Here is a 13,104-nt window from a genome sequence, read left to right on the forward strand (position 1 = left end):
TAAGTGTACTCACAGCTAAAGTTTAATAGTCACATAGTTAAGGATACACAGTCCAATCATAAGGAAAAAAGACACAGGTAGTCTAGAGGAATCCATGTACAAAACCTCTCTTTGCTCTCTCCCTACCATGAGGGGTCACAGAGAATACGCTTCTGTGTAATGTTGCTGCCAAGGACTCAAGGTTTTATAGGCACTCACTATCTAGCACTTATCAAAATTCCAGACTCCCAGAAGGAAAGGTGTTTAGCATAGATCAGATTGCAAGTGAACCTAGACAGTCTAGACACAGTGGACCACCCTTCCCAGTTAGGAACATTCCCTCAATCGAAGTGCCCTGACAAGGGTCAATCTTGCAAGGAGGCCCTCTACAGAGAGCACAGCACCAATTAAAGATTCATTTCAGCCAAGTATAATCACTCTCTCTCATATATACACACATATATATGTATATACACACACACACATATATATTACACATACACATGTAGAATTAAAGAGATTGTGGGTTTTTTCACCTTAGGCCAAGTTGCTCTCGTTGCTTTGCTCATTAACCCTCATTGAAAGCAACTATACCAAAGGAATAGGAATTCTGTTCTAACAGATGGAAAGCCAGAGAGACTACTAAAAATCAAGGCAGATAATTACACTCCTTTGTTCAAACTCTGAAATGGTGCACCATTCATGTGGCAAAAGCCAAAATCCTTACAACAGCTTCCAAGTCCCAACATGGTCTGGCCACTCTCTGACCTGATCAGTCACTCCTTTGCTCCTCTTCCCCCACCATCACCAACTTGCTCGTCCTCAAAAAGGTCAGGCACAATACTACCCCAGAGCTTCTGCTTTCCTAATCCTCTACCTGTAATGCTCTTCCCCTATATATCTGCACTACTCACTTCCCCATTTCCTTGAAGTGTTTCCTCAATTGTCACTTTCTCTGAGAGACCTACCTATACCACCCTATTTTTTTTTCAATATAAGAAATTTATTGTCAAATTGGTTTCCATACAACACCCAGTGCTCATCCCAAAAGGTGCCCTCCTCAATACCCATCACCCACCCTCCCCTCCCTCCCACCCCCCATCAACCCTCAGTTTGTTCTCAGTTTTTAACAGTCTCCTATGCTTTGGCTCTCTCCCACTCTAACCTCTTTTTTTTTTTTTTTCCTTCCCCTCCCCCATGGGTTTCTGTTAAGTTTCTCAGGATTCACATAAGAGTGAAAACATATGGTATCTGTCTTTCTCTGTATGGCTTATTTCACTTAGCATCACACTCTCCAGTTCCATCCACGTTGCTACAAAAGGCCATATTTCATTCTTTCTCATTGCCACGTAGTATTCCATTGTGTATATAAACCACAATTTCTTTATCCATTCATCAGTTGATGGACATTTAGGCTCTTTCCATAATTTGGCTATTGTTGAGAGGGCTGCTATAAACATTGGGGTACAAGTGCCCCTATGCATCAGTACTCCTGTATCCCTTGGGTAAATTCCTAGCAGTGCTATTGCTGGGTCATAGGGTAGGTCTATTTTTAATTTTCTGAGGAACCTCCACACTGCTTTCCAGAGTGACTGCACCAATTTGCATTCCCACCAACAGTGCAAGAGGGTTCCCGTTTCTCCACGTCCTCTCCAGCATCTATAGTCTCTTGATTTGTTCATTTTAGCCACTCCGACTGGTGTGAGGTAATATCTCAGTGTGGTTTTGATTTGTAGTTCCCTGATGAGGAGTGACATTGAGTATCTTTTCATGGCCTGCTGGCCATCTGGAGGTCTTCTTTAGAGAAGTGTCTATTCATGTTTTCTGCCCATTTCTTCACTGGATTGTTTTTTGGGTGTGGAGTTTGGTTCTTTATAGATTTTGGATACTAGCCCTTTGATACGTCATTTGCAAATATCTTTTCCCATTCCGTCGGTTGCCTTTTAGTTTTGTTGATTGTTTCCTTTGCAGTGCAGAAGAAGCACTTTAACTTCATGAGGTCCCAATAGTTCATTTTTGCTTTTAATTCCCTTGCCTTTGGAGATGATGTGTCAAGTATAGGGGCACTTGTACGCCAATGTTTATAGCAGCGCTTTCAACAACAGCCGAAGTATGGAAAGAGCCTAAATGTCCATCAACTGATGAATGGATAAAGAAACTGAGGTTTATATATACGATGGAATACTGCTTGGCAATGAGAAAGAATGAAATATGGCCTTTTGTAGCAACATGGATGGAAGTGGAGAGTGTTATGCTAAGTGAAATAAGTCATACAGAAAAAGACAGATACCATATGTTTTCACTCTTATGTGGATCCTGAGAAACTTAACAGAAGACCACGGGGGAGGGGAAGGAAAAAAAAAAGTTAGGGAGGGAGGGAGCCAAACCATAAGAGACCCTTAAAAACTGAGAAGAAACTGAGGGTTGATGGAGGGTGGGAGGGAGGGGAAAGTGTGTGATGGGCATTGAGGAGGGCACCCGTTGGGATGAGCACTGGGTGTTGTATGGAAACCAATTTGACAATAAGTTTCAAATTAAAAAAAAAAAAAAAAGCGTATGCAGTTCTTTAAGAATCAAGTTCCCAAGAACACCTTAAGAGAAAGATGGAGAGTGGGCCTGGAGAGGCAAAGAGTAATGGTTAGCATAGTAACCATTTTGTAAAGCTATAAGCTATGTGCAAAAGACACAATACATTAAAGTGCTTACCAGCATCTTCACCTATGTTCCAAACCTTCCTTCTAAATCTCTTCTTCCCATTCCCAGGGGCATCACCATCCTCCAAGTTACACAGTAATTCTCATTAAACTACTCCTTCCTTCCTTGTTCCCTACATATCCAGTCATATGACAATTATACTTTCACAGCTTCCTACAAATCCCCTCAGTTAATTTCCAGCACTACCCCCCTTGTTCATGATCTCTTTTCTTACCTGATTAACATCAGTTGTCTTAACAACCTTGTCACCCAAAATATCATTGAAATGCCAACTATTTTACTCAGGGCTAGGGAGTTAATCTGTCTAAATTGCACTCGCTACCACTATTATTGCTCAGTAACCTCTAGTGACTTCCACTGCCTGCCAAATAAGGTCCAAACTCCCTAGCACTGAGTAAAAGACCTGAGTAATGTGGTTTCAACTTCTTCCAATTTATTTTCCACAAATCTCCTTTACCCTTAGTACAAATTAGCCACGTGTATCTGAAGTTTAGTGGGAACAGCATGAACATCGAAATCAGACTTGGACTCAACCCCAACTCAACCTTTTTGCCAGGTGAGTGGCCTTGGAAAAGTTACTGAATCTTTCTGAGGTGAACTTCAGCCACCAATCTGTGAAGGAGAGGATTAGTGAATGGATCCAGTCAGAACATTTGTAAATGTAATTAGTACAGTGCTTAGCACACAGGCTCCAGGTCACTGCCTATTTGTCCCTTTACCTGCAATTACCTCTTTCTTCCCAATCGTCTCCATTTGGCCAATTTTTAATTGGCCAGTGCTCTATCCTCCACAATGCTGTTCTTGATCTTTCTTCCTAACTGGAAGTCACTTCTCCTCAACATTAACATAATTTATACCTTCCTTATAATAACAAATACTTAAACACTTACAGGTAGCTATCATGGTTCATCTCTCTCCTACTGGAGTTAAAACAGCAGAGGTTTAGGGGGGCTCCCATATTCAAGCTCACCCAACAAGTGAAGGGCAAAGCCTGGGTTAAAAACAGTATTTTTAATCACAGTATTAAGAATGATCTACAGACTATATATGCCTATGTCACTACTCTTTTTGAGACAGTTAGTTACTCATTCACCTCATTAACCGTGCAAATATCGTGTGGTTGGGGGTTAAATAAAGGTACACCTTTTGCTAGGCAGTCGTAACTGTTATCAGAGGTCATAATGTTAACATTACTATGTGCCAGACAAGATAGTTTAAGTCCTTGAAATGGATTTTTTCACTCAATCTGTTCAACAACCCTGTGAGACAGGTATCAGGTAAAAGTCTCTCCTTTTTGAAGACAAGGAAACTGAGGTTCAGGCCAAACTGTTCAAGGTCACAAAACTAGAAAGTGACATCTTCAGACATCTTGTCTATTTGATGCAAAAAAAAAAAAAAAAAAAAGTCCTTAAGGACTATGAAATATTAAATCAGATGCTTACTCTGAGGCCAATTATATTTGCAACATAAGCATCAGAAAACAAAAAATGCACCTTTCATATGGTATCCAAATAAGTAATCAGGGAAAGAGTGAAGCTTTAATAAAATCCAAGAATGTATACTAAATAACAATGGAACTAACTCCTATTTGTATGGTGTAAACAACCTAAACGGTGCATGATGCTGAAAAGGAAAGGATCCACCATTTCAAAAGAAATTGAATTCCAATCAGAATGGAAGTTATTTGAAGACAGAAATCATGTGTGTCTCACTGCTGTGTATCTCCAGAGCCTAGATGTCTTTTGCACAAAGGTAATCAATACCTGATAAAACTGATGGTAAACACTGGAAAATACACGTCATTTAAATGTAAAAGTTCACATCAGAGAATTTTAGAGCAGATGGATGTCACAAAACTCTTTCGGGTGGTTTTCAGAGGGGTGGGTGGTGTTTGTTTCAAGCAAACCGAAATGATAAAAGAATCAAAGGAGACTAAGAAAATCTGCCTAGGTAGAAAAGGAAGCACAGATAAGAATGCCTAGCAAGGTATCTTCTTGAATCTTTTTGTTCTTTGAATATTCAACTCATCCAGCTCCAAGTGCAAGTAAAAAAGGAGCTATAAAAGTAAATACATGAGACTCAAGCGCCCTTTCTACCCTTCCTACTTTGGGATTTCTATTTTAAGAGCAGTTTTCAAATATCTCCTTTTTATGATAAACGTTTTATCTAGTAGCATTTAAATTCTCATTTAGGGAAAATGTGAAGTTCACCCAAAAGCAAGTTCCAAAGTCAAAGGCTAATTTTCTGAAACCAGTTAGTTGTAGGTCTTTGAAATGAGCAATAAATTCTATTTCCCAACAAATTCCACACGTTATATTTAGTAAAAGACTAAATTTAAGCATCAAGAACATTCACAATGTGCTAAAGTCAAATTCAATTTGAGGCTAATAATTCATGCCCATTTATTTCTCAAATACTGCCTCCCCCCAAATTATACAAATATTAACTCCATTTTAAAAATCAAATTTAGAGAACATATAACTTTTCAATTATGGCAAATTCAGTTTCTTTTCTATAAGAAACTTTTCTGTTTCTTATAGAAAAGAAACTGAATTAAAAAGAAACTGAATTACTGTAGAAGTTATTTCTAACAAAATTCTATTTTAAAATCAACTAATAAGTCAAAATATTGGAAAGATATTTACAAGATGAAAATGCAAGAATGGTAAGGATGCTGCTAACTTTAGCTTAATAAAAGGGGTCTTCAAAATATGAATTATACTCCTTATGGAAAGATTCATTAATATGCACTGATTATCATTTCCCACTTAGTATTTCAACCGTTTTGGTTTTCTAACATTGAATACTTTTAAGTTCTGCCTCCCTTAAGCTGATTTTGCTACCAATACTTCACAAAAACCATCAATCATAAAATAATGCAAAATAATTTCAAAAAATAGATGATGTGCTTTTAAGGTCTTTGTGGTCTAGTAATGGCAAGAAAAAATGTAAACAGCCCAATACATCATGATCTGCATTTTGGTCTAAGCTGTGGAATGTCCTTGACCAACTCAACCTAAATGACAAAACTAGTGCAAATGTCTCTCATGTTTAACATTGTAGGTCAGTGAAATGACCCACAAAAAGAAGTCCCCACTACTGCTTATATGTCTGACTAAAATGCTCACACTCTATCATAATTGTTTAAATTCCCACCACCCAAACTAAACCGTGGGTATCATGTTGTGTGCAAGGGCTCATCCTTACTTTTTAGCTAAGTCATGTCCAATAAATTGTTTAATGAATTATAGGAACTCATCCAAAGATTCCTCTTCAAAGCTGTTACTGAATAATTACCAAACAAGACTAAAAACTAAGAGTATGAAGTTGGAAAGGATCTAAGCAATTAGTCTCCACATCACAGGAAAAAGAAGTCCAAAGAAAATAAATTGACTTACCAAGGTTAAATAGTAAAAGAAAATAAGTGGACTTACCAAGGTTAAATAGTAAGATCTGAATTCACATTTCAACTGGAAATTGAGATTTTGGGCATTGCCCACCACTGATCCAGAGTAAATCTCTCCCAGTATACCACTTCCCATCTGTTCTTTTCTATTCTTTCTCAGTTTCTTGAGGAAGTACTTAGCAAATCACTTAAAATTCAACTTTTATAAAAGCGATTTCTGCAGTGAAAAATCTCTATTCACACCCAACTAAAATATGATGCTACACATTTTAGGTAGAATGAACTAGTAAAGAACAATAAACTGCCTATTTATTGCTATAAAATCCCAGACCTTAACGTACAGTCCCTTCAGAATATAAGGGCACTAAGGCTTTTTTTTTTTTTTTAATGGAGATAAATTATGTATTTTTTAATCAACTTTCTCACAAAAAAACTGAAACACAAAGTTGGGCGGAAAGTTGACAGAAGTAAAATTGAAAATGTTAGGACTGTAAATATCCAAAAAATCCTTTTAAGGCTCTAGCAGATTTCTTAGAGAACTATCTGGATACCAGTATAACCAACAGCTTCAACCAGGCTCCCAAACTTGTTTTTTCTGCTTTTAAACGTTTAAATGGCAACACAAGGCTTGCAAAAAGTTTTAAATTATGAGAAGAAAAACTGGAAACATGCCAATCAATAAATTATGGTGTGTTTTTTTTACTACAGCACACCATAGAGTCATATAAGATACGTGTAGAAATATGGAAGACCATCTTTGATGTTAAAATTCAGATATATGCATATGTAACTATTCATCTTGCTATGCAAGCTATGCAAAGAAAAGATCTAGAAGTAGACTGTTAACACAGGTTATCTCGGCGTTAGGAGAAAATGGGAGGAGCAATTTTTCTCCCTTTACAATATGCTTTTTAAAAATAAGGGAAAAGATGCCTATTTCTTGTTCCCAATAGCTACATGATCTTAAGCAAATTACTTAAATTAGGTAAGCCCATAGCTAATACATAACACAGAGATATAACAGGATATCATCAAAGAATTATTCTAAGGACTGAAATAAATCATGCACATAAAATACTTAACACAAGACACATAGCAAACATAATCAGTGGTACCTTTCTTATTTCTTCAGACAGTAATGAAATGTCCTAAGTAATATATATAGCCATCATATGGAAAAACTGGTAAACATTTCTGCAGTAAAAACTAATGGAGAAAACAAAAAGGGAAGACAGCAATATAATGGTCCTCATAGGTCATTAGCTATTATATCACGTATAATCTAGCTTTGAAAATTTTCAAATGTTTTCACTAAATTACCCTAACGCTTTAAAAAAGCCACAAGGGAAGATGTACCTTTCTGTATGTATACTAAGAATTAACAAACACTTAAGACACCACAAAACTGGTACATTCTCAGTCTAGCACGTTTAACTGTGAGGTAACCATCTCATCAATTAAGTACACATTTGATCAGCAAGAACATATCTGCAAGGATAAAAATCACTGCATTGTTCATAACAGCAAGAGAAGAATCATTTAAGTTCCACCTCCCTTAAGCTGATTTTGCTGCTCTTGCTAACAGCAAGAGAAGAAACCTCATTCCATCAAAAGAAGGAATATTTTAAGTTGTAAAAAGCCATACTATGGAACATTTACAGTTGACCCTATACAGTTGACCTGAGGAGCATACAAAAAAGAGCTAGCTGAATATACATCTATGAGTGATTATCCTTGAGGACTGGCTCATATTAGTAAAATACTCTTCATTTAGTTTGATTTATAACCAGTTATTTGTTTAACCCTAATAAATTTATTTTTAAAATACACCAGCCCCAAGAGTCAATAAAACCTCATATTTTCTATTTCCTACTAATATTGCTATTTTCTGTAACTTGAATTACAATCTAAGTGTTATGCAACATAACAATTTTTTAAGTAACAAATTGTAGAAAGCAGGTTTCTTAGGTTTCACCTTTTAAGGGACTTTCTATTGAAAAAAACCTTAATGTATTTTCACTTTTAAGAGAAAGCATAAAACAAAGGCACATCAAAGTAATCTGCAATGAGACATTAAGAAAAAAGCATTGCCCTACTCTGGTTTAGGGGCAATCTTTGTTGCCCTATTTCAGATGCAAACAAAATCAGGCCTTCTTAAACAGAACAGAGTATTTCCCAGTGAACAAAACCTTACACTCAGTAAGTTGATCAAAATGGGAGAGACTAACCCAAATGTTATCTTTCTGGGTAAAATCCATATACCGACTAGATGCAATTCTGATCAAATCAATCCAACATCCAAAAGCCCACTTTCAGTCAGCAAAGACACAGGCACACAAAATTTAACATAAAATGCAAATTCTCAGATAGGAGAAAAGCAAACACTTAAAAAGTAAAGAAGCCTATCAAATAACTGACACTGTCACTTCTGGTTGAGGAAAATAATGATAAATACTAAATTTTCAAGTATCCTCAATCCTTTAGCCTTGCTTAAAAACAAAAATTTATCGTGAAGCAGATTTAAATAAGAAATCTATGTTCAAAATCGCTAAATTATAGGAGGAAACAATCAGTTTATCATTCTACAATTATCCCTATGAACATTAACCAGCTGCAAGCTTAAAATTTAAAGTTACTAACAATCTTTAAATACCTTTGAAAACATTCAATTAATGATTACAACTGAATTTATACTAAAAATACTGTAAATGCAAAAGTTCTTCACAAGAGGGAGAGAAAAAGTTAAGTTCATTTTGTATAATCTTTCAAATTAGACTCAAGCATGGCGCAAAAAAAACTATTCAGTACGGACTAGATTCTGTACCACCTTTTCCCATGAATTTTTTCTTAAATTTTAATGTTCAGATAGCTCTCATAGGTGAAAGGACTTAATACAACTCATTACCCCCAAAAAAGAAAAAAAAAAAAAAAAACATCAAAAACGCTTGCATAAAAGTTGACAAGAGGAATTCCATAAAAACTAAATACCACTATGCTTTTGCCTTCACTAAATAACCAGTCCAGATTACAGGAATCTGTAAATACATGACAAGGGATCTGTAAAGGTAAAGACATGACAAAGAATTACTAATATACCAAAACAGCACCTTGAAGTAAGTGTCTAATTAACAGGTAATCCTTTTATATAATTCATTTTACTTTTTAGAAATCACTATGTAGGGAAGGCAAAATGATAACCTTATTAGACTTTGGAAACCCTCCAAAAGTTGGAGTGTTCCAAATGACCCAGAAGAAATATATCTTTCCACTAAAGCTGAATAAAAGGCAGAGTAATAATTATAATGAAAACTTTAAGCGTATCATTTTCTGTATCTTAGACACACCCAAAAATCAAGACTCAACTACCAAATGAAAAAGCCAATGTGTAGTGTTTCACTAAGAGTGAAAAATGAATTTAAGGAAACCATAGAACCGTTGAAGAGCAAAAGATCTGACGATATTTATTCAATATGCAAAAACATCTATCCCATTTGTCACAGAGGTATACTTAAATATTTGTAGCAAGCATCAGCAACTACTGAGCAGCCATAATCTAGCCTAGCAATCTTGACCTTTCTTCCTAGCTCTCAAAAGGAAAACCCTAGCTAGCAATTAAGATTTAAAAATTGGCAAGAATTAGAGATTAAGAAATATACGGTTAACAAGAACTAAAAAAATGCCAATGCTAAAATAGTCTTTTTTACTTTAAAGCCCATTAATATCCCCTCAGAAAGCTTACTATATACATTTGGGCTTTGGAATTGCAATGTTCAAGTTAAAAATTTTACCATAACATCAAATCAAGTGTACTATATTATAGGTACTCTGAAGCCACCCACCAGGTTATACATACTCTCACTCAATCATGTAAAGAATTGAATTCTTTATTTGTGATATCCATAAACGTTGCTATTCTATATTTCTATCCAGGAAAGCAATTTTCTCCTATATCATTGTTTTGTTTTGTTTTGTTTTTTTATAAACAACAACTTGAATTCTATTGCATGAAAGGGCTACAAATATACATTTGTTAACCAAGCAGAATACACAAATATTTTGCTTTACAACTTGCACCTAAGACACCAGTACATGTAGCTGGTTCATTAGTTGTCATAGCAATTTGGGGCCACTGCCCAAGCTATGCATAGCAGTTTACATTTTCAAATCTCATGTAGAAAGGGCAATTGTGATATGGATTGTTAACTACATTCCCGTAAAGCCCATCTTAGTTACAAGAAAATGTGTAACCAAAGTCTGAACAGATTTTTGATGGCAAAACTTGTAAAACTGATGCAATTATCCTAAACAAGATTTTTTAACAAATTGTTTTGCAGATACACTGCCATTCTGCCAGTAGATGGTGCTACAAAGGTGGGGGGAAGGATTTCCAAGAGGACAACAGTTCAGCTATAGGAAAAAACGTTTAAATCTGCTCTGAAAATACAAAAATGCATTTAGTTTAAGGGTAAAATATAACCCTTATTTGTAACCATTCATTACAGACAAACCAGTAAGAGGGATGAAACTAGGCCATCTGAAAATCTTTAAACAGTTTATATGAATGAAAACACATGCTTAACACAAACTATTTCTTTCGAGCTACACAGTACATACTTTGAAGTAAATTCTCATAGAAAGAAGTGACCAACCATGTCAAGATGATAAGGAAATCGTTTAGTACAAGAGATGGATGCACAGAAACTTTAAAGATTTTAAAAAGCTACATCCACCACTTCAAAAGTTTTGCCTGTAAGGTTTAAAATTCAACATGTCACTAGAAGGGCAACAGAGAAAACAAAAACAAAAACAAACAAAAAAACAACCCACCAAAGGACCTTTTAAAAGTTTCTCTAAGTACACATCAAGAATTAAGAGTTAACACGAAAAATTTTTAATATCCCTTAAAACGGTACGGAATGGATCCTAGAAAAAAAATGTTAGACATATACGGTCAAACACAATGATTTATTAAAAATAAAACGTAAAAATGATTTTTGTACATATGCTTCCAAATTTCAGGCATGGGATCCAAGTAGATTTCATAGAAAACGCTGTAGCCAGGTATCAAGTCCTTACAACAAAGTAAACTACCCCCCCACCCCCACCCCCCCCCCGGTTTTGCTACAGAATCAGCAAGTTCACTCCCTCCCCCCCAAAAAACACAAATTAAAACAAGACATTTTGCTAGTATAAAAACGACCAAGGTCCAAGTAATAATAAAAAAATAGAGTCCATCAATGACTGTAACACAAAAATGTGTATGTGGGGCCGAGTCCATCTTCAGAGGGAGAGACAAGAGAGGTGGCAGGCAAATAGGGCAACACCCCCAAGGATAAGCAGCCATAGAAGCGGCTCCCCCAAGGGCAAAATGGGGAAGGCGGTGGGAGAGGAAGGAACTCAGGAGTTGACCCTAGTTGGGTTGTTGAAAAGAGCTACCCCTATAGCCACTCCCAGGCATTTTTAGATTTGTTTTAGAAGGAGCTGCCTCCATAACCACCCCCACCGCCATAGCCGCCTCTGTAAGGTCCACTGTTACTGCGACCTCCCCAGCTGCTGCCACCGCCACCGCCGCCGCCGCCGCCGCCCTTCATGGGCCCGTACGAGGACTGGTGCTGGCTGTAGCTGCCGAAGCCGCCGAAGCCGTTACCGTAGTCGCTTCCACCGTAGGACGAACCGCCTCCTCCGCCTCCGTACGCGTTGTAGCCGCCGCCACCGCCACCGCCGCCGTAACCACCGTAGCTGTTGTAACCGCCGCCGCCGCCCTTAGACAGGCCGTTCTGGTCTCGACCACCGCCGCGACCCCGGCCGCCTCGGCCTCCCCGGGAGGACCGGGAGCCGCCTCCGCCCCCACCGGAATGGATATCCTCCTTGGGGACGGCCTTCTTCACCTCCACGCGATGGCCCTGGATCGGATGGAACTTGACAACCGCGGCCTTGTCTGCCGCGTCGTGATTCTGAAAATACACGAAGCCGAAGCCACGCTTCTTGCCGGACTGTTTGTCGGCAATAATCTCGGCCTTTTCCACGGTGCCAAACTGCGAGAAATGCTCGATCAGGTCGCCCTCGGCCACGTCTCCCTTAAGGCCCCCGACAAAGAGCTTCTTAACCTTGGCGTGGGCACCGGGCCGCGCCGAATCCTCCCGGGACACCGCCCGCTTCAGCTCCACCGTGTTGCCGTCCACGGCATGGGGCGAGGCGGCCATGGCGGCATCGGCCTCCTCCACATTGGAGTAGGTCACGAAGCCGAAGCAACGGGAGCGCTTGGTCTGGGGGTTCACCACCACCACGCAGTCCGTCAGAGTCCCAAAGGCCTCAAAGTGGCCGCGCAGGCCCGACTCACTCGTCTGCACATTGAGGCCGCCGATGAACAGCTTACACAACTGGGAATTCTCCATCTCCACGGCCCGGGCCTTCCCCCCGCCCTGCGAGCTCCGAGGTTTCGCCGTCGCCGTTATCGTTGGCTAAGGCCTCCTCACAGCTTGGGCCCAGCTGTTGCTGGAGCCGCCACCGCCGGTCACCGACGGGGAAGGGAAAAAGGGAAGGGGAGGGAAGGAGGAAAAGAGGAAGGGGGAGGGAGGGGAGAGGTGCCGGCTAGACGGCGAGCCGAGGAGACTGGAAGACAACCAGGGCTGCCGCTGCCGCTGCCGCTGCCGCTGCCGCTACCGCCACCTCCGCTCCCCTATCTGGGCACCACACAAAGAGGCCGCTGAACGCGCGCGCACCCTCCCCGAGGCGTGCGTCACCGCCGACGTACGGTAGCCTAGCACTGCCCGCCAATCCCTGCGTGGCTCCCTCTAGTCCCGCCTACCGCGCCGCAGCGCCGCTCTCGGTCACGGACTCCCCGCCCTCCGCGGTCGATTCAAGCCCTCGGCCTGCGCTGCTCCCGCCACCGCCTCTACAGCCTCGCTCTCACTTCCTGGCTCCCCCGTGTGCCCTGACCGGGGACTCTCCCGGCTCCCCGCGCACCTCCTCAATTCATTTCCTCCCAGCCCCGCGGCTGTTCC

The 13,104-nt window shown here is 39.6% G+C and overlaps 1 protein-coding gene across 1 annotated transcript; it reads right to left on the reverse strand.

Annotated features, from left to right (window-relative positions):
• Nucleotides 1-9,966: 9,966 nt before the first annotated feature.
• HNRNPA0 (heterogeneous nuclear ribonucleoprotein A0) lies at nucleotides 9,967-13,104 on the reverse strand. The gene has a single exon (XM_049649236.1). It carries the CDS (start codon nucleotides 12,493-12,495, stop codon nucleotides 11,572-11,574), a length of 924 nt encoding a protein of 307 aa, XP_049505193.1. The 5' UTR covers nucleotides 12,496-13,104; the 3' UTR covers nucleotides 9,967-11,571.

This window comes from Panthera uncia (assembly GCF_023721935.1).
Source record: "Panthera uncia isolate 11264 chromosome A1 unlocalized genomic scaffold, Puncia_PCG_1.0 HiC_scaffold_17, whole genome shotgun sequence".
Taxonomy (NCBI): Eukaryota; Metazoa; Chordata; class Mammalia; order Carnivora; family Felidae; genus Panthera; species Panthera uncia.

Coding starts and splice junctions, on each gene's coding strand:
- HNRNPA0 (XM_049649236.1), bottom strand. CDS start 12,495: ATGGAGAATTCCCAGTTGTGTAAGCTGTTCATCGGCGGCCTCAATGTG.